At 40.3% G+C, this 27,342-nt stretch overlaps 1 protein-coding gene and 2 long non-coding RNA genes across 5 annotated transcripts; all 3 read left to right on the top strand.

The window, feature by feature from the left end:
* The first annotated feature begins 1,785 nt into the window (after positions 1–1,785).
* LOC134221727 (uncharacterized) lies at positions 1,786–3,025 on the top strand. 2 transcript variants are annotated; one of them, XR_009982375.1, is made up of 2 exons: positions 1,786–2,210; positions 2,636–3,025. It is a non-coding gene; the product is annotated as an uncharacterized LOC134221727 (long non-coding RNA). The 2 variants fall into 2 exon arrangements; XR_009982376.1 differs by having other exon boundaries at positions 2,559–3,025.
* A 447-nt stretch (positions 3,026–3,472) lies between these two features.
* LOC134225438 (uncharacterized) lies at positions 3,473–5,040 on the top strand. Of its 2 annotated transcripts, none has more exons than XR_009983242.1 (4): positions 3,473–3,609; positions 4,448–4,585; positions 4,663–4,774; positions 4,832–5,040. It is a non-coding gene; the product is annotated as an uncharacterized LOC134225438 (long non-coding RNA). The 2 variants fall into 2 exon arrangements; XR_009983243.1 differs by lacking the exon at positions 3,473–3,609 and adding an exon at positions 3,799–4,204.
* Positions 5,041–16,067: 11,027 nt separating this feature from the next.
* On the top strand, positions 16,068–16,898 carry LOC134221480 (uncharacterized). The gene has a single exon (XM_062700672.1). It carries the CDS (start codon positions 16,068–16,070, stop codon positions 16,896–16,898), a length of 831 nt encoding a protein of 276 aa, XP_062556656.1.
* The last annotated feature ends 10,444 nt before the right edge of the window (positions 16,899–27,342 follow it).

The raw sequence follows: 27,342 nt of genomic DNA, 5'->3' as shown, positions 1-27,342 counted from the left end.
TGGTGGCTTTACAGTTTCACCACAGCTTTTCTTGTTCAGTACCGCTTCTAGTAAACTGTTTATCGACCAAGGTAGCACTCGCGACTTACTTTTTTAACAAACCGGGTCCACTGGATTGACTTTTGTCCACACTTGTCCCACTCGATGGATCGATTAGGGGAATTTAACTGATAGCGGCTTCGCTAACCGATCTCACTCATATCTCTCAGAGATTTAAACTTTTTCGAAACGCGTTGTCACCACTAGAAACACTTGTGACGTTCGCTGCCGCTGTCTTCGTTCCTCCGAACCAGGTATCCAAATTACAAGAGAGCCCTCCAAGGGCTTGTGTCCTTTATATCCTTTTCCCAAGAACATCCCAAATTTTCCCGCGCATCATTTTGCCTATCGCCATCTTCTTTCCGCCCCAGTGTGATGATCACAGGTATTGTTGTTTTTTGTTTTTGACAATGATTCAAGGTACATAATATTGTATTGATGCCAATTTAAATTTGAATTTTATTGCATGCAAGTTCTATTAAATTTATTATCAATTTGAAACTACCTAATTTTATTCTGATTCAATAAGTGGTAAATAGGGTATAAATAAATAAATAATGAACAAAAACTATAAATAACAAAAATATGAATAATTTGTGGCATCAACGTGGCTAATAAATATATAATTGAGATTCCCTCAAACGTGTATTAACAACGGAGCACGAACCATAATTTTATATTTATACATTTACTAACATAAAATTATTTATTTACAAAACATATTTACAATTTTTTTAAAACAAAATCAAGCTGTCGTTCACAAAAAAACATGGTAAATTGTAACCAGTAAACGGTTGGTTACAATCTTCCCGTAGACGGGGTAAAAAAACATCAGTTTTTTTTTTCGGTGTACAGTGCGACTACTTCTCCACCAGATTTCTCGCTCAATTCGTTGGATGATTTTTCATAATAAATCAGAGGAGCTCTCTCCAACGGATTGTGTTGATTTAGTGGAGTGAGCCTGTCCACTTCACCCTAAGAAAAAACAGTGTACTGTTGTCAAAATCAGGAACAACTCTTCTCATCGACCAAGTCTTGAATCGGTCTCGAAAGAATCCTTGTGGAGGCTATTCAAAATGCGTCAGATTAACAGCCTACTGACTGTCGCTATTACGATAGACAATGATCAGAAACCCAGAATCAATTACCTTCTCTAATCTATACTACACATTAACGGTGAACAGTTAGAATAAATTTATCTTCTTCCTTTTCCTGTCTCAACTAACTCGGACAAAAACTTACTACCTTTCACTCTTATCTCGTACAATCACTTCATCCATACTCCCCCTCATTCATTCTTTCTCCTCAATCACTTCTCATTTTTATTTTAAAAAATCAAAACATTTTACTATTTAGGGTACTCTATTCTATTTGTGATTATATCTCATCTCCGTGTCTCATTTTCATGAGAAACGTGATAATAATCAACTTATTTTTCGGCCTTCAGTAATTTCCTTCAGAATCTCTCATGAACCGAGAACAAAAGTTTGGAAACTGCTGAACCATAGCACGGAAATTTCCAACAAACGGCTGGGTGCTTTATATCGTACAGCCCTGAATGTCGACTCACTACCCCATAAAACATTTGACAGATGGTGAATTTCCTGATACACCGACGAAATCGGGTGCCGACGAAATCAATTGTTTTTATTACCGACGAAATCGGGTGCCGACGAAATCAATTGTTTTTATTACCGACGAAATCGGGTGTTAACGAAACCAACTGATCCTACTACCGACGAAATCGGGTGTAATTTGGGGTGTTTTAAAAATCAGCCTTCACGATTACCAACTAAATCTGGTGCCGACCAAATCATTCGCATGGACAACCTATTTTGTCGAGTGACTCATAGGAACTACTCAAATCGACGTATCAATCGATAGATTAAGTAGTGTTTATACATCAGATTTAATCGGGGTAATAGTTGGTAGATCATATTTGCTTAGAGTATTTGTTTACTTATATAAGTGCTGTGATTATTCGACAAAAAAATAGTTAAAGGGTGAATATTTAGTTAGTAAGTTGCAAAGTTTAGTGCAACAATGCCAAATATGTGTTTGCGCAAATAGTATCGCTCACTTTTTCGTCCTCAATCAACAATCGCAACAAGTTTCGAAGGGAAATCCTGCTTCCTATTAAAAATTGGCCGGAACGGAGTATGGGCTCAGAGGTAATGGCCAAAATACATTATTTTATGCTCTTTGTTCAATAATTATTAGTGTGAAATTTGTTTTATTAAACTAGTTCCTCATTACAGTTTTGTGTACTCAAAAATCGCATAAAAAATATACGCTCATTTTTAAATACTTATCGTTTATTAATTTGCTCGCAACAGGTTGCATTCGACGGGGAATCCAATTCCATTGTTTCCTGTTGTAAATTGACCAGATCCAACTATGAGCTCTGAAGTTATGGCCAAAAAACAATTTTTAATTTAACAAACTCGATGGAGACTCAAACGAATAATTTTCATTTTTTTCATCTGCCTTTATTTCTCGTCGGCTTCTTTCCTCATCAGTGACAACTTTTTTCTTCTTCTTCTCCTATGGCTCTACACTCCAACTGAAACTTTGCTTGCTTCTCAACTTCTATTAGCATTCTTACTCTGCCGCCATTGCATGAGTATATATCTCGTCTGGCAAGTACAATGGATACACTGTACCCAGGGAGTCGAGAAAGTTCCCCAGCCGAAAACATCCTAGACCGGACCGAGGACCGTCTCCGGATTGGCCTTTGTTAGTAAGGCTTTAACTGGAGACCCGGTGATACCCAAAAAGACGACTTCCACATTGGACCCTACATATTGTACCCATCAACATAAGAACTGCGACCTATGGCTTTTCTGTCTGCCTGTAGGAAGATTGGATCCAGACATGTTCCGTTTTAATTAATGCCAACGGCAACCATAAACATCACGGCTTTTTGGCAACTGTACTAACTAAATAAACTTATTATCAATCGATTAAATAAAATTAAATCACCCTATTTCGCCGGGTTGTGTTTGTTTTCCTTTTTAAATATCCGATTCATAGCTTATTTTAGAAGAACGTAAACAACCGATTTCATCGGGTACCGTCTACTGTTCATAAAAATACAATTTTTAATCGAGCAATTTACTTGCTTTTAATCAGCCGATTTCGTCGGCTGTATCTCATTATTTGATTGTATCGGTTGGTTAATCATCCAATTGTTCAGATTTTCATCGGTCGATTTCGTCGGTTTGATCGCTTTTCTGCCGTCGACTACGTTAACCGATTAGTTTACCGACTAAAATGCTTCAGATCTGTTGATTTAGTCGGCCGATTTAATGTATTGATTAATCGCTAAACGCCCCTGTAAAGCTCCCATAAGCGTCTGTGCAACAAACAACCGATTAGTCGGATGCAAAGTAGGCCGATCCGACCGACGAAAACCAACTAAATCGGGGGAAAAGTCGGTAGGATGTTTTATGGGGTAATGTTTCGGTTTCTAATCTGTCAAACGATAGCTCGCGATAGCCAAACGACTGTCATGTTGTTTTGGTTGTGAAATCTGAAATTTTCACGAGAGAATGCCTTTTTCACGAACAGGTAAGTATTTTACTAATTCCTTTGTTTTCTTGTTTACTTTTAGGTACAGGTGAGGGGCGATAATGCTTTTAGATGCAGGCAAAGAAAGACGAAATTATTTCGGTGTTTGTAGGATGAAAAGCTGCTGTGTTCGATGTTTTTTTTTTTCTGAATGTGAGGAAATAAATTCAATGAGAAGAGTGTTTTGTTTATCCGGGCTTGAGATGAATGGCAGGCCAGATCCCGAGATTTTTACCTGCGAGATCCTCCAATTCATAGGATGAAGTGCCGTGTTTACTTTTCACCCGGCAGGGGAGATATTGACTACCATATTTGGCATTATAGTGATTCGCAGCGTTAGACAGTTTCATGTTTTTTCTATATATTAATTGCCCTGGTACGAAGGCTTTCGCGAATCTGCGATGTCGAAGATTGTAGGCTGTATTTGACAAGTTATGTGCCTTGGATAGATTTTTCGCGACGATGTCGTACAGTTTTGTGAACATTTGCTGCTTTCTAGAAGCTCGCTGTTCAATTGTAAGCTCTTCGTCGTGTCTGGCCAGGCGGTGATCCGTTCCAACTTCTGACAACTCATGGCCGTGTGTAATAAAGAACGGTGTGTATCCCGTGGACGAGTGCACAGAGAGAAAAAAAAATGTACTTTTAAGAATATTACACTTTTAATTTGAAAGGTGTTGAACTTTAGTAATTTTGAGTAGTGAAACATTTACTGTGAGAACGAAACTTTCAATTTGACAATTTTTTTGTTCATGAAAAATTGTAGCTTTGAAAGCGGAAATTTTCTACTGAAAGATGGAAAAATGTCAAAAATGATCTATTTGTTTTCTCGATTTGGCAGCACTGTGTTCAAATAAAAATATTCTGGCAACTAAAACAGCTGTAAATGTCTGGACTTGAAAAACCACTCCCGGCTCAAGAAAAAATCAAGTGCTCCTCAAGGCCTAAATAAATTCCATCAACTGATTGGAATGACCAGGTAAATATTTCCAGACCTCGTTGCAGAATCTTTTATTTGTAATAAAAACTCCATGGTATTTTGAATTTTATTTATAGATCATCGTAGATGTTAATGGATTAAAGCTGGTCCTGTCTAGAACTGGCATCGGCTGCCAACATTCATCGGTGCATTTGTTCCAGGATTTGTGCTTAACTGAGATTTCTATACGTGAGTTTTCATTATATCCATTATATTCAGGATGGTAATCATAAATTTTATTCCCAGGATGTTCAGCATTGGTCGAGGCTGTTCCTCAGAGCGTATAAACAAAGGATAAAACATTTAGGACAAGATCCCGTCGGAAAGCCGAAGAATGATTTCCATAACGAGAAGTTGACCGCCGTCATCCCTAAACGCGATCTAGAGGCACATAATTCATAAACAATGCAAACCAAAAAATGTTACTTCTAAAATGACAATAAAAATAATCTAATTGAAACAAAATAATCAATATTAAAAGTTTTTAATTTTATTCTCGCGATCCTAAATTTACAATGCACAAATGAAATTGAGAATTCACACAACTTGTTGTTTTGAAAGTATCACTAGTTGATTCTAATGTAAAATGCGCCATTTGTTTTGAGAGGAAATTGTTAATTTGAGTAAATTTCTCTTGTCAAAGCTCTTGCCGTGGTGACATTTTTTGAGTTGGTAGATTTAACAATTCTTTACTTTCTACTGAAAATCACTAACGAATTTTCTCAATTTCACTAACGTTTCTTTCAATTCTACCAACGATTTTTTTTTTGTGTGTGTACACTCGAGTTGAGAAACATCTCAATTTCTGGAAGTTTTGAGTCCCAGAGGCGTTGATCTTCTTTGACACACGTTCTAATCGCTGCATTGATAGTCCGATTTACTCTTTCGACCGGATTGGCCTGTGAGTGGTATCGGGAGTTCAACCAATGAGCTATTTTGTACCTATCAATCAGTTCCTTGAATTCTTTGGAAAGAAAAGAGCTTCCATTGTCCGTAATTATGATTTCCGGCACAGAATTGCGCAGAAACCATTGATCCTTTAAAATAGCACATAAAGATGCACTCCCGATACTTCTCACAGGCTGAATTAACACCCACTTCGAAAAGTAATCGGACACAACTAAGATGTGCTGGTTTCCCTGCGGCTCCGAGGAGGGGCCCGATATATTCGACCGAAATTATCTGCCACGGGCGTGTAGCGAGTCGCATCTTACCCATTTCGGGTGCCACTGGAACAGAGGCTGGTTTGACTTCTTTACAGATCGAGCATTTTTGGCAGTACCTGCGGATTTCGGTAGCCATCCGAGGCCAATAATACCTCTGCCGAATTCTAGCGAGTGTTTTCTCGTATCCAGGATGGAATACCATTTCATGGCACTCCTGCAAAATATTGGGGATTTCCGCTTCCTTTGGAATTATCTTCCACTCGAAGCAAGAATCATACGGATCATTGCGGGCTGACACAAACTTCAGAATAATGTTGTCTTCCACCTTAAAATCAACAAATTCTTCTGGGCGAGTTCTTACCTTTTCTAGCATGGAATCGTACCATGGTGTAGTCGGTGCACTTTGCACGACCGCAACACTTCGTGACAGGGCATCAGGAACCACGTTCTCTTTCCCCTTCCTATGAACCACTGTCATGTTGTGTTGCTGCAAATGAAGTGCCCATCTACTGCATCGAGAACCAACCTTCCATTTGGTGGTAAGAATGTGCGTCAGGGCGGAAGAATCGGTTATTAGAGTAAAATGGTATCCTTCCACATACCCACGAAAAGCTTCGATCGCGAGGAGAGCAGCCAGAGCCTCCTTCTCCGCCGCGTGATAATTTTTCTGGGGTGTTGTTAGCTTGTGGGAAAAGTACGAAATGATTCGTTCTCCGCCCTCCTGCTGTTGAGTAAGGACCCCAGCAACCGCCACGTCGCTTGCATCCGTTTGAATCGCAAACTCTCTTGAAAAATCTGGACTGCCGAGTATGGGAGATGTGATAAGACATTCCTTGATGTCACAAAAAGCCCGCTCAGCGTCGTCATTCCAGCGAATAAGTTTCGATTTCGTCTGCAATAGGTCAGTTAGGGCTGCAGTTACCCCGCTGAAGTTTGGAATAAACCTGCGATAATAATTCGCCATTCCTAGGAATCTTCTGAGCTTCGTAACGGTATTGGGACGTTCATACTCTACGATCGGTCGAGTTTTCTCCGGATTCGTTCTTAGTCCGTTCGTGCTCAGAAGATACCCTAGGAAGGGAATTTCATTCACCCCAAACTTGGACTTTTCCAAATTAATGCTAAGGTTTGCCTCCCTAAGACGGCGTGCAATTTCAACAAGGAGCTGCGTGATGCTCGAACGTTTCCGTGACGATGACGATATCGTCAAGATACACGAAAACGTTCGGTTCCAGTACACCATGACCCAGAACATTGTCCATTAACCTTGCCAAGGTAGCCGGACTGTTGACGAGGCCAAAGGGCATTCTGGTGTACTGAAACAACCCTTTGCCCTGCACACTAAAGGCCGTATATTTACGTGATCCGGGCTCCAAAGCAACCTGTAAAAACGCTTCGGATAAGTCGATGGTTGTGAGGTATCTCGCTTTGGGAAGCTGCCCCAAAATTCGGCCAGGGTGGGGCAAAGGGTATGCATCACGCACAGTTCTCTCATTAATTTTGCGCGCGTCTAGGCACAGTCTTACCTTAGAGGGTTTTATAACGGGTACGTAATTCAACGACCAATCTGAATTACTGCGTTCGATAATTCCGACATCTAGCAGTCTCTGCAGCTCAATCGCTACCAGTTGCTGTGTCTTCGGAGACATAACATATGGGAATTGTCTCACCGGTGGTTTATTCTTCCACTCATCACTAATATCGATGCGATGTTCAGTGAGCGGAGTTATGGTTAATTGTCCAGTCTTTGCTGGGATAAAAAGGAGCTTGATATCATCAATCCGACGGCTCTCTTCTTCCGATAGATTCGTTTCGGCGTATGGTGAATCAATAGAAGCCACATTTCCTTGGTTCTGTAACCTCTCGTCCTGCAGTATTCTGGTTGGATTTGAAACTTCCTCCAGAAGTCCATGCCGCAAATGCAGTCGAGAGCCAAATTTCGAACTACCAGGGTTGGAACTATTTTAATTCGATCGCGGAAACGAAAAGGAGTTGGACTTGACCTAAAATTTGAAGCTCATCGCCGCTCGCTGATTTTAGGGCTACATTAGTGGAAGGGCGGTGGAGTTTTTGGCTTCATTCGAGTGAACATTTTTTCACTGATGATGGTGAAATTGCTTCCACTGTCTAGCAGAGCTTTTAACGGCATACCGTACACTTTGACTGCCACGTATGGACGTTGGTCGTTAAGAAACGGGTAGGTTATATGACATACTTCTGTGGTGGTGTAACAGTCTTCGGTCGCTGACTCCCAGAAGACTGGCGGGTATCGTTTGAAATTCGAATAGTTTACGCTTCGGGATTCGGCGGACGGCGATTTTCGTTCGCTCGCGTGCCGTTTTTAAGCAGTATGGGCAGAATCCGGTGGGGAATCCGTGCAAACCACAGTTGTCGCAAAACAGGCGACGGGGCTGCCGGCACATAACCACGTGATGGCCTGGAGTGCCACAGTTGAAGCAGGTATTATGGTTCGGGGTTTATGTGAATTAACTACTTGTTCAAGAGTCATTTGCGGACGGGAAGATTTACCGGACGGACCAGCAATCGGCTCTTTCGAATCATTATTTCTAGGAGCGATCGGAGTTGAAGAAGCTTTGTGGAAACTGGAAGAAGAGGGATTGTTTTGGAACTGAGGTGCAGAGTTGCGATTGGTTTTGTTTTGGTTGCCCGACAAATCGTTTCCTGATATCCGCTTAGGTTGCTGGTTCGGATGCTGGAATGTTTTCTGGCGATTTCTATCGGTGATGTTATGGTTCTCAACGGCCTGCACACTTCTCTCGGTGCCGAACACTTTATTGTACGCTGAAAAATTCAACGCGTCTAGCTTTTGTCCGGCAGCCAAGAGTGTCTCAAGGTCCTGTATAGGGATAAACGTCATCTGCCGTTTATAATCGACCCTCATATTTTGCTGCAATATTTGTACTTTCTCATAATCTGAGATCTGTACACTCATCGTCCTGAATAACTTCTCCATTTCAAAGTAGTATTCATGGAACGATTCTTGCTTCTGCTGGCGTCGCTGGTAAATTTTCATTTTAATCAGCGCATCCAGGTCAGGGTGTCTGTAGGTGCGGCGAAGCTCGAACACCAAATGCTCCCAGTTCATTAAGCGGCCGGTTGATCTTTGCGTCATGTACCACTTCAGGGCCGAACCCGAAAAGAGATGTACAGCAGAGTCAAACAGTTCGCTGTCTGAAATGTGTTCAGCGAGGGAAAGAGCCCGAACTAGTTCAAGGAACTCATTTAGCTTTAGGCCCTGATCATCGCCGCTGTATTTTGAAATATTCCATTTGGAAACAGGCAGAGACTGGCGCTGTTGATAGTGTACTGGGAATTGAGAGGGCGTGAATTGAATTTGAGTTGGTGGTGGATTTCGAGAGAGGGTATTTGGCAAATTATTGGCTTGAGAGTTTGTGGGTAATTGATTTTGAAACGTGAATGGAGATGATTGGTTCGGAGCAGACGGCATTAGAGTTGGGTTAGGAAGTAGATTTGTATGGGGATTTGTAGGTACTGTTTCGAAGGCGGGAAAATTATGGCTATTGCTTGCTGATTGGAATGGGTTCTGGGTATAGTGTGTCGAAAAACTTGTGAAATGATCTGGAAACGGACTGTATGATCTATCTATGAGATGATTGGAATTCGAAATAGCGCAGAGATCAGTTTGAACTGCTGCATTTATTTTCGATTTCTGTTTTTCTAGCTCATTCTCGAGACCCACGATCCGCGATTCCAGCCAATGGATCCAATCGAGTTCATTCGTGCTGAACTGAAGCATTCTTTGAGACACTGGTGGACCTGGAAGATTTGGTTCAACTGTTTGGCCAACATTTTCCGGCTCGGTGTCTAATTGCGAATTCTCTCCCTCCTTTCCTAACGTGTTTTCTTCCTGCCTTTGAGTCGATTCAGTGACTAATCCCTGATCCGATGAAAAACGACCAAAACTCTGCTCTAACTCATTGACTATTTCCACTGCATATGGCTGTGAAGGTTTGGAGATCCTCGCGAGGCTGTCAACAGCCTAACAATACGCGCTGCATAGTGTAACAAACGGTGGCAAAAAATAGTTCTTTTCTGCTCATCCTGCTCTGTTTCTAACAGAGTTCTAATGTCCGAGCACCGCAATGAACACTCTTTCAGTTCAGCGGAGGGGTCGCTCGGGACATGAATTACGCTGATAAGAAAATTATTTTGAGCTTTTTAGTGGAATGTTTTTTGTTATTTCGATCTTTTATTCAACAACCGCAACCGACAGGTACAAACGCGGTTGTTGAATAAAGATCAAGGAAATGGTAGCTCCTGGCTCTTCAAGTTTATACCTAAGCATTAAGCGCATCAAGCGAGTAGAAATAAGCACCGTAGTAAGATAAGTACCTAGATAAATTATTATACCTACGCATAGTATAAATAGTGTAAGCTGCGATCATTTTCTTCAAGTCGAGTCAAGTACGAGACACTGAAGACGGCCTTACTGTTGAGGTCGAAATACGTATCTGTCAGGATACAATTAAGTGGTGGAATTCAATGGGATTGTTTAAACTCGTCTTATGACAGATGAATTACGCTATTACTTGCACTTTCACTTTCCGTTTTTATACAATCTCGCAAGGATTTCCGCTTGCGAGCGAGATTCATGTCTCGTGTAATAATTACTCGACGAGCCTGCAACTCGCCATCGAGTTCCTCATCCGTAAGAAAATCGACTCTCATCGAGAAATACCATTTAGAAATAATAGTACTCGCTTGGTTTGAAAAAAAAACTGAATAATGAGGCAGCAAATTGGAAGATAAACTAAGTATAATAAATGTATATTTAATAGAAGGTTATTTTAATAACTATTTTGGATTTCTGATCATTCCTGTCACAACAGCAGCAGAATTGAGGTGTGGTGTTTTCATCACCCGCAACAGCGCACAATTCAAAATTCTTAACCTTAACGCAACGTGGTTTTTTTTTGTCTGAATTGTTCTGATGACTACGCGATGATTTTGATTAATTTTTTAATTAATTGAAATTTCTCCACGAGACCACCTGAAAAAGAGGTTTACTTTTGGTCCTTGGAAAGTAAACCGCTTTTTCTTTTACGCTGGGCGCCAATTGAAAGTCATTTAAAAAGTCCGTTGCAAACCACTGGTGTCTTGAGAACTCCCGTAGCCAAGCACCATTGCTCTGTAAGAGTCTTGTTTCAAGACAATGGTTGCCACACACTTTGGGTCGTTAATGCAACAGCGATCTCTAGGATAAATCTCAATTAACATTACCACACTTACCATTGATTTTTCATGAACAGGGACAATATCTACAGTTTCGATACAATTTATTTAAGAAAACTAGAAATTAAAGCTTGATTTTCGAGGACCATGCATATTTAAGTTTATTCATATTCTAAGGGGACAAATGGTATGGAACACTCATTCATTGAATACTTGCTTATTTATTCTTCATACATTTATTCTACTCGTTGCGGCCGATATCGCTGTTCGTTGGTCGACATATGGTGAACTGGGGCGGGCTTCGTCGGAGGGGTGTCACAGGTACGGATTTCGCCGGCGAGGGGTGTCGGCTTGGCTATCACTAGCTTCCAACAGGGGTTCTTCACATTTTCCGCGGCAACTCGGCCAATGTAACGGGTGGCCTTGCGTTTCACTATGGGCCCGGGGAATTCCCCGTTAACGGTACCGTGTGTACTTTCTATTCGCGAATGGAGTCGGACAATCGAGTGGGATTCTATTTACGAGTAGGTCGGAATTATACTTGGTACACTTCTAGTGGCCCTATTGTTCGGTGGCTTTACTGTTTCACCACGACGGTTATTGTTTAGTACCGCTTCTAGCAAACTGTTCATCGACCTAGATAGCACTCGCGATTTACGTACGTTTGTACACACCGGGACCACTGGATTGGCTTATGTTCACACTTGTCCCACTCGATGGATCGATTAGGGGAATTTAACTGATAGTGGCTTCGCTAACCGATCTCACTTATATCTCTCAGAGATTTTAACTTTTTCGAAACGCGTTGTCACTACAAGAAACACTTGTGACGTTCGCTGCCGCTGTCTTCGTTCCTCCGGACCAGGTATCCAAATTACAAGAGAGCCCTCCAAGGGGCTTGTGTCCTTTTATATCCTTTTCCCAAGAACATCCCAAATTTTCCCGCGCATCATTTTGCCTATCGCCATCTTCTTTCCGCCCCAGTGTGATGATCACAGGTATTGTTGTTTTTTTTTGTTTTTGACAATGATTCAAGGGGTACATAATATTGTATTGATGCCAATTTAAATTTGAATTTTATTGCATGCAAGTTCTATTAAATTTATTATCAATTTGAAACTACCTAATTTTATTCTGATTCAATAAGTGGTAAATAGGGTATAAATAAATAAATAATGAACAAAAACTATAAATAACAAAAATATGAATAATTTGTGGCATCAACATGGCTAATAAATATATAATTGAGATTCCCTCAAACGTGTATTAACAACGGAGCACGAACCATAATTTTATATTTATACATTTACTAACATAAAATTATTTATTTACAAAACATATTTACAATTTTTTTAAAACAAAATCAAGCTGTCGTTCACAAAAAAACATGGTAAATTGTAACCAGTAAACGGTTGGTTACAACAGTTAGGTAGTTTTTTTTTTTTATTCCTTTATTTATTTGTTAGGCACTCTGTGTTACTTAACCGCTACTGTGCCGAGATCTACTGTGGTATTCTGCAGCCAGAATCCACACAGAATCTATTTTTAGATTTTTCCATTATTCATTGTTGTTGTCGTTGCTGGTCCATCTCGTCGTGAGTCCATTGTGTTCGTTTTGTCGATGTCGTGTATCCAATGATCGTTGCATTGTCCGGTTGCCATTTATCCGGGTAACGTTGGAGGAATGCCTCCGAGAAGAACAAGTTGTCAGTCGTCATCAGGCAGCCATGACGGTGAGGCGTGCACCCCAATACGCCACCGCATAGGCTGCGCATCCAGCGACTGACGAGGGTTTTGGTGGAGGGGCTGGGAATCGAACCCATGACCATTCGCTTGAAAGGCGAACGTGTAGCCAACTACGCTACGGGACCCCCTAGTTAGGTAGTTATGCTGAAGTTTAAATTAATGGAAAGGAAGTGAGACATAGGGTACCCGATTAAAAAGTATGACGACTAGCTGTAATAAATAAATGTTAATAGTCTGTTATAGGTGTTTGATGATGTATGTAGACTTCCTTCCGATGATTGCACTGGTCTAAAGGTTATTTTCACGTTTCGTTCGGTTCGTTTGTTGTAGTTTTGTTGTTGTTGTACTCCGAGTTGGAACTGCTTGGGAAACTCAGTCCTCCACTCTGTCTCTGAAGCTTTCGGATAGGGTTAACGGAAAGAACTTGGCCAGTGATGATAAACCGTCGCTCATGTGCATCGTCTGGTAGAAAAACGTACTTTGGATTACTTTTCTGAAACTGTTAGGGGTTGCGAACCGAGTATTTCGAGAACTAGAGCCTCTACTAGCACGTTCGGGTAGTTAATTAAATTCGAACCCGCCCTGAAGCGGAGTTTAGCCGGGCAACAAAAACGACAAGTGGTCCTCTGAAGAGGTGGCGCTTAAGCCATTTGTTAAAACAATTACTAGCGCACTAGTAGAGGGTTAGTCCGCCGTCGGGCGGGCTACAATGCGTGCGCCTGCAATGAAAGCACTACCGATTCTATAGGATGTAGCATACGAGAATATTTTTCTTTGGAAGGGTTGGGTATCACCAAACCCGAAAAACCGTTGGTATCTATTGATGACCAAAGAGCTCAGCAGATTCTTGCTACAATAACGCAAACAAAAAGTGGGCATTATGAAACACCTCTTCTCTGGAAGTACAACAGTTTCCGTTTACCAAATAGCAAACCAGCCGCCTTGAAGAGATTTCATTGCCTGGAATCCAGAATGCAGAAAGACCATAATTTGGGGATCATGGTTAGAGCCAAAATCGACGACTACCTGAAAAGGGGTTACATCAGAAAGCTGACAAAGGACGAAGAGAAAATAAATAAGGAACACAAATGGTACATCCCTATATTTCCAGTATTTAATCCGAACAAACCCGGAAAAATTAGAATCGTGTGGGATTGGGCGGCCAAAATGAACGGCATATCATTGAACTCAATGCTATTAAAAGGACCGGACCAGCTAGTTCCGCTAACTGATGTGCTGTACAAGTTCCGCGAAAACAAGATTGGTGTTACTGGAGATATTAGGGAAATGTTTCTACAAATATAAATCGCCAAAGAAGACCAGTATTGTCAGTTATTCCTGTGGAGAGAAAATCCAACTGATGAGCTGCCCAGCACCTTCGTGACACAGGTTATGACTTTCGGAGCATGCTGCTCTCCAACTTGCGCACAACATGTGAAGAACGTGAATGCAGAGAAATACGCTGATAGTCATCCAAAGGCAGTTGAAGCAATTCGTAAGCAACATTATGTGGATGACATGTTGGTAAGCGTTGAAAGTGTGGAAGAAGCTATCCAGCTTGCCAAAGATGTCCGTTTTATCCATGCTCAAGCGGGATTTGAAATTAGGAATTGGATATCCAACTCATCCGAAGTAATGCGTGCTTTACAGCTGGAAAAAAGCTAACCAGAAGAGTTTGAACATCGGCTCGGAGTTGGCGACTGAAAAGGTCCTTGGAATGTGGTGGTGCACGGAAACAGACTGTTTTATCTACAAGCTGTCGGCCAAACATGATACAAATCTACTACTTGGAGAACGTGCTCCCACAAAAGAGAAGTTTTACGAACGCTGATGTCGATCTTCGACCCACTTGGCTTCTTATCCAATGTGCTGATCTTCCTGAAAGTACTTTTCAGGAAATTTGGAGATCTTGTACAGACTGGGACGATGAGATTCCAGTCAACCTGTATCAGAAATGGAAACAATGGCTAAGCATACTTCCTAGTATTCAGCATGTCACTATACCTCGCTGCTACCGTTTCTCAATTACCATAAGTTCTCAGACTATCATCCAGTTACACACCTTTGTGGACGCTAGCGAATTAGGATATGCAGCAGTAGTATATCTACGGTTCCAACAAGGAAGTACGGTGGAGTGCGCTATTGTCGGCGCCAAATCACGAGTAGCGCCGATTAAGTTTGTCTCGATACCGAGGCTTGAATTGCAGAGTGCCGTTATTGGTGCAAGACTTGCCAACACAATATCGAACGCCTTGTCGTATAAAATTGGTGAACGTTTCTTTTGGACCGATGCGCGTGATGTCCTATGTTGGTTGCGTTCCGATCATCGCAGATATTCGCAATATGTTGCGTGGCGGGTTAGTGTGATTCTGGATATTACAAATGTTGAAGACTGGCGTTGGGTTGCATCAAAAGACAATGTAGCTGAAGAAGCAACAAAGTGGAAACGACAACACGACTTTGGTCGTAACAGTAGATGGATTATGGGACCAGCATTTTTGTCACAAACTATGGACCAATGGCCCTCGCAACCATTCTCGCCGGATTCGACCAATGAGGAACTTAGGGCAAGCCTCTTGTACCATTCGGTAGCTACCGAGCCTTTGCTTCCAGTGGATAGGTTCTCCACGTGGAAACGGATACTACGAGTTACTGCGTTGGTTTTAAGGTTCATTTCCAACGTTCAGAGTAAAAATAAGGCTGATAGGGTTATTGGCCCACTCACCAGAAATGAGTTACACCGAGCAACAAATATGCTTTATTGCCAAGCTCAAAGGGAATCATATTCGGATGAAATAAATCTACTATCAAGACAATCGAGGTCTACTACGGATCGAAAACCAATACCAAAAACGAGTTCCATATACACTTTAAATCCATTTCTTGATGAGCACAAAGTACTGCGGATGCACGGTAGGATCAGCGCTTGTGAGTATGTTACCACTGACACCAACAACCCAATAATCCTTCGTAAGGGCAACCACATTACCATGCTGGTTATAAAAGATTATCATGTCCGTTATCATCATCGAAATCACGAAACTGTGTTAAACGAGCTGCGTCAATCATTCCGCATCCCAGGATTACGAGCACTCTACAGAAAAATTAGAACGAGTTGCCAACTGTGCAAAAATCAGCGATCGTATCCACGCCCACCATTGATGGGAGATTTACCAGATGCAAGATTGGCGGCGTATGCACGACCATTCTCCTATATTGGCATAGATTATTTCGGTCCTTTAGGCGTGCTGGTGGGGCGGAGAAGTGAAAAAAGATAGGGCGTGCTAATAACATGCCTAACAGTGAGAGCAGTGCACTTAGAAATAGCCCATTCGTTAAGTGCAGATTCGTGCATAATGGCAATCCGAAATTTTATGGCGAGGCGAGGAGTTCCGATAAAAATATACAGCGACCGTGGCACGAATTTTGTGGCAACGAATAAAGAGCTTGAAAAAGCTCTCGAGGACATGGACCAAGAGCGAGTGATGAGAGAAATTATTAGTCACCAAACTGAATGGGTATTCCTCCCTCCTGCTTCCCCACATATGGGAGGGGCTTGGGAGCGACTCATCCAAACAGTGAAGGCGAATCTACTGCAGATGAAACCTGGACGAAACCCAACCGATGAAATACTACGTAACTGTCTAATGGAAATCGAGAATCTTATCAACTCACGTCCTTTGACGCACGTTCCTGTGGATGAGCCGGATGCACCCGTTCTAACACCGAATCATTTCATCCTGGGATCATCAAGTGGACTCAAACCAGCGTTTAGTCTTGACGATAACTCTGTTGTGTTACGGAGGGCTTGGCGTGCGTCACAAGTGGAAGCGAATATTTTTTGGCAACGCTGGTTAAGGGATTACCTTCCGGAGTTAACAAGACGAACAAAATGGTTTGACGATGTTAAACCAATAGAGGAGAACGATATAGTGCTAATAGTGGATCCAGCGCTGCCGCGCAACTGCTGGCCTAAAGGACGTGTGATTGGAGTTAATCGAGGAAAGGACAACCGTGTAAGGTCAGCTACAATTCAGACAGTGACCGGCATCTACGAGCGCCCTGCAACGAAGATCGCTGTACTTGATGTTCGAAGCGGTAAGGATGTAAGCCAGATGTACGGCGTTACCCGGGGGGAGTGTCACGACCCCTTGGTCGGCGCTTCTCACCAAGGCGATTACCACTGATCTACTACACGTAAAAAAATTTAATGTTGTTTATTATAATTATTTCTAATATTTTTTTGCCAAAGTAGGCGCTTAATGACATGTATAAGAAAAAACTTATACATCGCATTAGTCACATACATTCGGAAACTTATACTTTTCATTAAGTTATGAATGTTATTAGCTTTTTGATATGGGATCATTCATTAGGTGGCATAATGAAGAGTATAAGTATTTTCGAATGGTTTTTTGCCATAACATATAAGGTTATTTTTTTACGTGTATGATCGTGTATGTCATAAAGACAGGCGAAAGAGATAGATGACAGGTACGTTAGGGGGAAGACGGGTAAAAAGAAAACAAATTAAACACATGTGAAAAGCAGTGAATTATGAAATTTGATATTTTCTAATTATATACCTACAAATATTATTTAAATTCGTTATTACCGTCGCTAGAGGTAAATTATACAGCTTGGAATTAATTGGAGTAAATATAATTGAATTCAAATTTTGTCTAGCTACGTATAGATAACACAATAGGGCAGTATTCTACCGAATCAATTGTCGAGCGGATTGTAAACAATCTTAGTAAAACCTAATTGTGAGTTGAAACAATTAACCTAAATTATCTATTTATAATTGATATATATGCATTGATTGATAGCGACAAATTCAAATAATTCCACGGATAAGCGGTCCATATTGTAAACGAAGAGTGACGAGAAAGACTAAATGTGAGTATTTTTTTTGAAGATTATGACACTCAACTGATCCTCTGTATTCGTAGGATAATTTTAACTCTCGCAATAACGGAGATTAAAATAACAGAAGACGTCTCGTTATCTTTCTTGTTGACCAGGAAGTCAACAATTGCATTAAATAAATATAATATGAAAAATCAATTTTGGCCTAAACTTTTGAATAAACTTTGATAAAATGACTATGTATCACACTTAAAATAAATCGCCGAATTCGGTAAAATTTTACCGAAATCTCAACAGCAGAACTGTTCGGTAAATAATTTAACTGATTTTCGGTGATTTTGACAGTTGAGCAATGGAAAAAATTACAAAAAATCTGTAAAAAAAATTACCGAACAGTTCTGCTGTTGAGATTTCGGTAAAATTTACCGAATACTGTGAAATGAGTTAAGTGTGTAAACTATTTTTCTTATTAAGTTTTGCATGAGAATTTTAGTTGAACGTTTGAAAACATAGAAGTCGCTTAGAAGTGAACTTGTTTGGAACTTTTATGTTCGAAGTTTTTATGACGCTATTAGGAAGCCTTTATTCTACTTTGTAGTTGCTAGAGAGCACCTTTAGAACTTCTTTAGAACTTGAAGTTGCTTAAAGTTCAAATTGGAGCTTTTAGGATCCAGAAGTAGCTTCAAGACTTATTTAGCCTCTTAATCAGCTAGAAAGTGCTGTCGGAACTTTATATGAACTCTTAGAAACTTCAAAGGGGATTTTATTATGCAATGACGAACTTTTGGTTGCTTGGGAGGCGTTTCACCCTCCTGAAAATTTGACGGTACCCGGATAAAAAATATCATTAAAATATAATAAATTTCATTGTCACAGCACCATACAAAACATAGTTTTTACCATTGAATATAATGGAATTTTGACAATAAAATCACATTAGAAATAATGGGTTTTCACGATAAAATGAATGGTAAATGGGACTTTTACAATAAATACCCAAAATAATCCACCTAGCGGTGATGGTGCCTTTCTCGTGTATTATAAAACAAGAAAATACATAAAAGTAACAAGAAAAGCACTTAAGAGAGGTCAAAATTGCACTTTAGGGAGATAGATTCAGCTATTTCCATCAATTCACATTTATTTGCGTTCATTTAAATGCATTGTAACAGTTTTTGAAATAAAATTGTTGTACAATTTCGGTACAGATTAATCAAATTAAAGTTTATTTTTCGTCATTGCAAAAAATAGCGTGTGCAACTCGTTGCAAAACTCGATTTTTTCAGCACTCGTAGTATTTATCCAACTCCAAGTATTCTTGACCGATGCACTATCGTTTGCAACCATAAACGAGGTAGGGATTTAGATCCCTATACCCAATATCACAGAGAACAGACGTTGAAGCTCCACTCGCCATGTTGTGATAACTGTTTACTGTTCATTTTGAAATTGCTTTGGAATGTCGCCGTTATCTGGTGCATAATCAGCGCTAGCGTCATCAAAAAATGCCACTGTGCGCTAGTGTCGTTATGCATACAAGAGCATGCCAGCGCCATCGTGTTGTCAAAATGAGATTGTGAGTTGCAATGTCGACGTCGATGGCGTTGAGGTTCGGTGTGTTTGTTGTGCAAGAAATTTTGTTCGAGCCTCCATGTCTGTTCTCTGTGCCAATATGTACATTACGTGGAGTGGAAGATATTGATTTGAAAAATGTGTTGGAGGTAACCACTTTCCCTTCGATGGGACTCGAACCCACCAACTAGCACACCTTATTTTTTTTTTTCAAAAAAGTGGAGGGTTGTATCAAAGATGCGACCGCAAATTGAACGAAGAATTACGTATGCATGTTCATGCTGGATGGCTAATAGCCGAAATGTAGGCAATTTACTGTTAAAATGTAATTTCAACATTGGCTGGCGAAATTAAATTTTTCAATAGTTAAATGCATTAAATCAATTGTTTACAATATTTGTATAGAATATTAGAAAGTTTACTGATCGATTCATACCTAAATCTTCGGAATCCGTTGAAGAACGGCTGAGTTATTGGCTCGTACTTCCTGACCTCTTTTCGTGACGGTCCCACATTTGAAACTTTGGAAAAACTTACCGAAAGACGTAATTCTACGTAAAAAACGAACAGTGGGTAATGTCTGTGACATAACTAGAGATGTCGTAAAATCCCGATTAATCGATTAGTTACTAATCGATTTCTCTTGATTCTTGTCGATTATTGAATCGATTAATCATTGTATAGTAATCGATTCAAAATTAATCGATTATCACAATGATGAATCGATTAATCGAAATAATCAATTAATTTTCGACATCCTTATGATGTCGTAAAATTCTGATTAATCGATTAGTAACTAATCGATTACTCACGATTCATCTCGATTATTGAATCGATTAATCGTTGGGTAATAATCGATTCAAAATTAATCGATTATCACAACGATGAATCGATTAATCTAAGTAATCGATTATTTTGGGACATCTCTAGACATAACCGCTAAGTGGACGTAGGACTTGACTTGATCATGCCTTTAAGATACATAATATGTCCAAATTTCTCACATCAACTATTTTGGATAAATAATCGGCGTTGCATACCATTCCTTGGCAAAATCTTCTCATCAAACCGACACAGAAATCAAATCTACCTCGAGCAAGAATCCTCAAAAACAATTCAGGAAGTATCTGTCCGGTCACGGAATATTAGCCTCGACAGTGGCAACCTTCCCACTGAAGGACTGCCTGAAATAAGCCACAAGTTGGCCCAGCAGGGGATGTACGGGCCTCCTAATCCGTGCGATAGCGACTGAAGGAGAACATTTTTTTTAACTCTTAGAGCCTTGCAAAAGGCTGTTTGCTTCGGCTAAGTCCAAAAAGTAAGAAAACGATCTTTTCAAATAACCGCGAATTTCTAGTGGTGGTATAAAAAAGACTGAATGCTCTGCGAGCGAATGTACTTTTCTTTTATACCTTATTTTGAATCTTCTCTGCTTCCCAATTGGTGGGCCAATCAGCCAGTGTCTTGTATCCCGCTTCTTTGTCAGCCAAAGCGTCATCATCATCAAACGTTCGAGAAGGGCTTCCTCTTTTTTACGCTTGTTGCTCGCTGCTGGCGTCTATTTCCTAACGGGACTTTTCGCTTGATATAGGCCAATAAGCCGGGCAAGCGAGCTTAGAATTGCAGTTCAGGTGAGAAGTAGGGACACGGCAGGTATTTTCGTCTGTTCGTCATAGTCTCGAAAACCAATAAAAGAGACGCTTTTTCGTAAAACTCATACGTACCAAATTGTAAGCTAAGGAGAAACGTTCTGCTATAGTGGAGTTCTAGCAAATGTACGTTGCTTTCGTTGGTTTTAGCCCATACGACGATGGACGGAAATACCTGCCGTGTTCCTTTTCTGAGACAACATTGTTGGTAGTAGATGGAAGGAAAAACCCGGACATGGGATTTCGGGTGATAAGATTTAGAATTGGTAACATGGGACGATCATTCAGTCACGTTCGCTTTGTGTGCGGTCAGTATCAAACAATGTTTATCTAGATATTTCTTGATCAATGCCAAAAAATCCAACATTTGATGAAAATTCGATTGATAGTTTATTAATGTTTGAGCTGTTATCGGTGTTTTTTTCACTCCAAATATCCAAACTTTATGTGAGAGATTTTTGACATCTTATGCTTTTTTTTAGGTATGGTCAAGCGAAGTCCTTCGTCCACTTCGCGGTTGAATCAGAAAAATGATCCACTGTTAGTTTTGACGCTATTTATGAAAATCACGCATAAAATTTTATCACTAGAATATTGGATTTGGCACCCAAGTACAATTTCTATCCCGAAGGGTATTGAAAGCTTTGATATTGATCTCTATTATTGGCTCTTTGAAGAACCGTTTGTTTCTTGGACATACATGCTGCATCATGTGGCTTTTCTTCAGCCTGTCTCGGCTCATCACCGATGCCGGCCGGTCTCGGCTCGACTCTGCTGCTGCTGCCGGTATCTGCTCAGCATTGCTGCTTTGTCGGGTCTGTAGGGTGGACTGCTGCTGTACTGGCTAGGTTTCGGCTGATGATGGTGTCGAGCCGAAAAAGCGGTCGGTGCAGACTTCAGTCCCTGCTAAAAGGTGTGAGTGCTATTCAATCGATGATGCGGTTGCTTCGCTTGTCCCGGTCAGAATGAAAGGAAAAAATCGCGTTGCGCTATTTTATGGCTTCTCGGCAGACCCAGCGGCAGCTCATTCGCTGGTGTCTGTACCAATCAGAAGGTGGTAATGGAATGATGCAAGAATTATGCGGTACCCATATTTATAGGTTCCCTTGATCTCAATGTTTTTTATTGAAAACAGTTTAATGCCTATTGAAACAAGTTTTTCGGGTCTTATCAAGCATGGACATGAAAGGCATACTTGAAATCTGTCGATTGAGGGGCTTACCGCAGAAATTCGTCCATTGAGACGAACGCTATTAACGTTTAAAATCTTTCAACACAGCGGAACGCGGTCGATTTGAATATCTTGGAATGACACCCGGTATAGTAAAGAGAGACGTAAGTCCTACGTCAAAATGCTCAAGATGGTCAGTACCGTCGTTCGGGGTGACATTAGGCCTAGGTGGTAAGATTGGGCCAAAAACGAAAAATGTTTCAACTCCTAATATCTCAGAAACTGTTACGAACTTTGATGAAAACTTCAAACGGTTCAAAATTATATTAAAATTCACGTCTAGGAAATCACAAAACAAATTCCAAGAACTAATTGTGCTCGTACTATAATGTTTGGAATTTTAATGTAAAATTATTGAGCGAATGAACCCGTATTAAAATAGTGTCAGTAATGTCCCACAAATCTATTACATAACTAGTTTTCAGATCAATGGATACCTGGTTATCATGTTACGATAATCTGTTGTTGTTTTATCCAGCTTTTTACGCTAGCCCTAAATTTACAAGGGGTGAATCGAATTTGACGTATGGCGTGAACTGAATTTGAAGTAGGATATCTTGGTAGCCATGAATTAGAGTCTAAAGATCTGTCATATTTGCTAACATCAAAATATGTTGTGAATATAGTATTCTATTTTGCTCAATTTGTATTTCTTATATGCTATTAAATATGGAACTAATATCATTTTTTTCTATAGACTTCGAAGTGCAATTGCAGAGCTTAGATTAGTAGACTGGCCCAGGAAACAAAAAGTTGTCTAATTCCACGGGGCACCCCCCAGGATTGTGTCTTTGGGTAAGAAAATCAATCTCTGAAAATTTCAGCTCAATCGCTTGTTGCATAAGCTGGCGCATTTGATTTGAAGTTTGTATGGGGATTTCAACCAAAATGTATAGGAAAATACACCTCCGTCACTCATTCGATCTGGAAATTGGTTCTGATTGTTCGATTGACCTCAGAATTGCAAAAACGGCAGTTGGTATGCTAAAGAACAATTTCACAGAACATTGTATGATGATTAAATGAACTTTTATATAGGTTTCGGCTGATGCGATTCGATAAAAAAACCCAGAAATACACAAATCAGCTCCTAATAAATCAGCCGAAAATTATATAAAAGTTCATTTAATCATCATGCAATGTTCTGTGAAATTGTTCTGTAGCATACCAACTGCCGTTTTTGCAATACTGAGGTCAATCGAGCAATCAGAACCAATTACCAGATCGAATGAGTGACGGAGGTGTATTTTCCTATACATTTTGGTTGAAATCCCCATACAAACTTCAAATCAAATGCGCCAGCTTATGCAACAAGCGATTGAGCTGAAATTTTCAGAGATTGATTTTCTCACCCAAAGACACAATTCCGGGGGGTGCCCCGTGGAATTCGACAACATTTTTTTCTCCCCATAGTAATCTGGGCCAGTCTATTAGATTAGCATACAACGAGTGCGACTTGCAAACTGCATCGTATTGCCCTTCGATTTAACAGTGGACGTTCTTAATGACCCAGGTTACGCAGGATAGATGGAAGGCGTAAACCAGTTCAATCGAGCAACATGATGGTCGGTGGCTATGCCGGATTGAATCTTAGATAATAATGGGATAATTTGTGGCATGCCGTATTGAATCTTAGAAAAAAAATGGGATAATTTGTGATCACCAGCCGCAAGTATTAGACAAATAAATGGTCCACATAGTTTCGCAGTGACCAATACATAATACATATATGGGAACTTAGAACTTTCTCGGTTTGATCTAGAAATGAACTACGGAGAGGGGTCGTAGTAGTTTCTATGTTAGTTCTCAGAATCACAACTCAGATTATGAGCCATGCCTCAAGATAGTTGTCCCATTTAATCTGCTTGCGTGATTAGTATCCCCATGTAACATTTACCATTTTCTCGCAGATATTGTTTCCGCATTACTGGTATTATATAAACTCGCATTAGTAGTTTTAGATTCGCATACTTTTTTTTCAGTTACACAAGGTCTTTTTTTTTCCGAGCAAACCATATGCAGAACGGTCTCTTTGATAAAGCAAACAAATATTTGAAGCATATTTGATTGGCATTTATCTTACACAACATATCTTTTGGACATTTTGGTTTCCCAATTTATGATTCGATAAAATTCAAAGTGCAGATAGGTATTTAAAATAATGTTGAAAATTCTTATAATTATTAATATGATACATCAGAGCTTCCCAAACCTTTGAGTATGCGACCCACCTAGCAAAATTCTATATGTCTCGCGACCCACCTATGAAAAAATGCATTTTACCAAGTAGTATTAAGCATTAATTGAATCAGAATGTCATCTGTTTCGGCTTCTTCCACATAAAAAATATTCACGTTACCTTACATGTACAAATGCAAAAAATGACGAACATGGTATTGTTTGTCAAAATGTTAGCGTTTTTATTTTACTTCATTAAGGGGACAGCTTTTAGGCATAAAAGTTTAAATATAATAGCGTGGTGATGGATATTTAAAATAAAATGCGGTTTGTATTTGAAATAATGTTCCTGAAAAAAATGATCAAAAGGTTCAGCATTCGAGCTGCAATTAATATTTGTTCTGCGCGACCCACCAACAATCCGTTCGCGACTCCCCTGGGGGTCGGGACCCACAGTTTGGGAAACCATGTGATACATGATCGAAAGTACGTTTTAGTTTTTCTGACTTAAAGTTAGAAAGGAACAATGCACAGGTGCATGTCTGTCACGTTTCAGCACAGTTTTGTAAAAAGACCCTCGCTGGCACTCGGACGATGTTCAGCCGCTCCAAACATATTTGGAGATTTCATCTATAAGAAGCAACCCTCCCCTCTCCTGTCAGCATACGACCATAGTTCCCATGGAGGTTGGTTACCCGGTCTTCCTTAAGGATGCTTAAGTTGCTGGCCAAGAGGCTAAGAACCGCGAAATAGGGGCTATTTTATTCCTTGAGGTACGCGAAGTACTAATACATACCTAGTACGCATTACTTAGCAGTTGCCGTGCCACTTCTCTTGGAATTTGAAACCGCAGCAAGTTATTGCAATGCTGATTCCGAAAATAAACTGATTTTCCTTGAGAATACTTGCGGTGCTCTATAAATAGACATTCTGAGCAATATTAGCAATCTTAACACTCGTAGCAATTACACTATCACTTGAAGTATTCCACTCTCCACACCGCAAAACACAGGATAGAGCTCGAAAACCTTCAAGTTTTCCCGCTGGTGGTGCTTCAGGAGCTAATAGTGAATGGCAATTTCCCCATTGTCAACTCGATACCTCCTCGCTGGAAGTAGAAGACGACGATAGTTTCCGCTTGCAGTGTTCGCTCTCTGGGAAGCGGATGAGAAGCAGAATGGCAAAATATAATCCTCGGTCCAGTAGTGACTGGTCCGAAGAGGTGGTTTTCAGAGATCTTCTGTGCACCACCGTACTCGACGACGTTGAACATCCGGCTCGATGGTACGGGACATGGCAGGAACAAATTAAATATAAACTGGGTGGGTGCGAGCATTTGGCTCTAACCGAAGATATCTCTTTTTCGACTGCACTCGAGCGCAGGCAGCCTGCGTTGTTAAAGTGCCCCAAAAGGTAAGGAACATAGATAAGAGAAATTTATTTTCCGTGACGAAATTGCTTCCGCAATGCTACTTTTTTGGTTGATACGAACGGCCGGAGCTGATTCATGGGATAATTTTTGAATTGGATATTGCATCGGGTGAAATGGTTCATTTCAGAGCAGAGTTCAATGTATGTTCATTCTAATAGAGATCAGAAGATATGTTATTGGGTAGACAGATTTTTGATATGTGAGTAAAGCCTTGTCTTTATCAAATTGTTATGGAAGATCAATAAATGACAATAGAGGGTCTAAGTTTCACTATGTAAAATAAATCATATAAGGTATTCAATACATATTGCATTTGATTAGTTGAGCTTTTCAGAAGAAGAAGAAATATTACAATTAAAACCGAACATGCTTACAGTTGTGATGTAGAGCAGTCCAAAAGTCTAGCATACAGATTATACTATCTACCTCTACGTGGTGTTGATGACTCTATTTAACATGTACGGTACCTATGTTTTCGATAACGTTAGAAACGGAAAACAGAGCTGGAAAAGGAACGTTGAACTTGAACTACTGCAAATATATTCCCTGCTGAACACAAAAGTTCAACCGAGTGAAATAATTTGCAATGTACAGAATACGTGTGATCGGAGGTCACGTTCATGGGGGCAAGGTTTCGAGGGAGAGGAAATTTCCTTTACGGTGCTGAAAGTGGAATTGTAAATGAATTGTTTTGCCGGGAAATGCTGAAAATCGTCATGGAACTACAAGTTAATTACACATTGGTATGTGTGTGTGTGTGTGTCGTGAGCTGAAAATGTCAAGTTGAAATATGTCAAGACCCACAATGCTAGCGCCAAGATGCAAGGACGTCTAGGCGACGACGTTATTGCTTCTGCAGTTCGTCTACAAAGAGTAGAGGAGAACAGCGCATAACGTACCTACGGGCTAAAATGGCCTAACTTAAAAAAAAAAACACTTATAATCTTTTGTGGGACATTTATGAACGAATATTACCATTACAATTCAATATTAGTTATTCATTAATGAGCTGCAATGGAAAAATAGCAAAATTCTTTCATTTTCACTTAATTCGATTTCCGATTTCTTAAACATAAGGTTTCATTAAGACAAAACAAACAACCGTGCGTTCACCATTATTTTGAATTGTCCATGATAATTTGTCCATAAATATCTGTGATCGTAAGACATGAAATTATTGAGTTTTGAATTCACGTAACCTATTTCAGGGTCTCCAAAACGGCCTGGAATTCAGAACATACGATCTACCCGATCAACCAAGCCTTAAACGATGTATTCGTGCATCGTTAAACATTCCAGCAGGTCCATAGAGCCGATTAGATTTCACTCCTTACTTTCACAAACTAATACAGGCCTGATCAGAAAAACGACTGGTATGACGGCGAATGTGAGCAGTTAGTAGAAGAGAAGAATGCAGCATGGGCGAGATTGCTGCAACACCGCACGAGAGCGAACGAGGCACGATATAAACAGGCGCGGAACAGTCTTTCCGGAGGAAAAAGCGTCAGCAGGAAGATCGAGATCGTGAAGAGACGGAGCAACTGTACCGCGCTAATAACACACGAAAGTTCTATGAGAAGTTGAACCGTTCACGTAAGGGCCACGTGCCACAGCCTGATATGTGTAAGGACATACACGGGAACCTTCTTACGAACGAGCGTGATGTGATCCAAAGGTGGCGGAAGCACTACGAAGAG

This window comes from Armigeres subalbatus, chromosome 3 (assembly GCF_024139115.2).
Source record: "Armigeres subalbatus isolate Guangzhou_Male chromosome 3, GZ_Asu_2, whole genome shotgun sequence".
Taxonomy (NCBI): domain Eukaryota; kingdom Metazoa; phylum Arthropoda; class Insecta; order Diptera; family Culicidae; genus Armigeres; species Armigeres subalbatus.
Note: the sequence above shows the minus strand (reverse complement) of the source record. Positions and strands in the feature narration are given on the sequence as shown.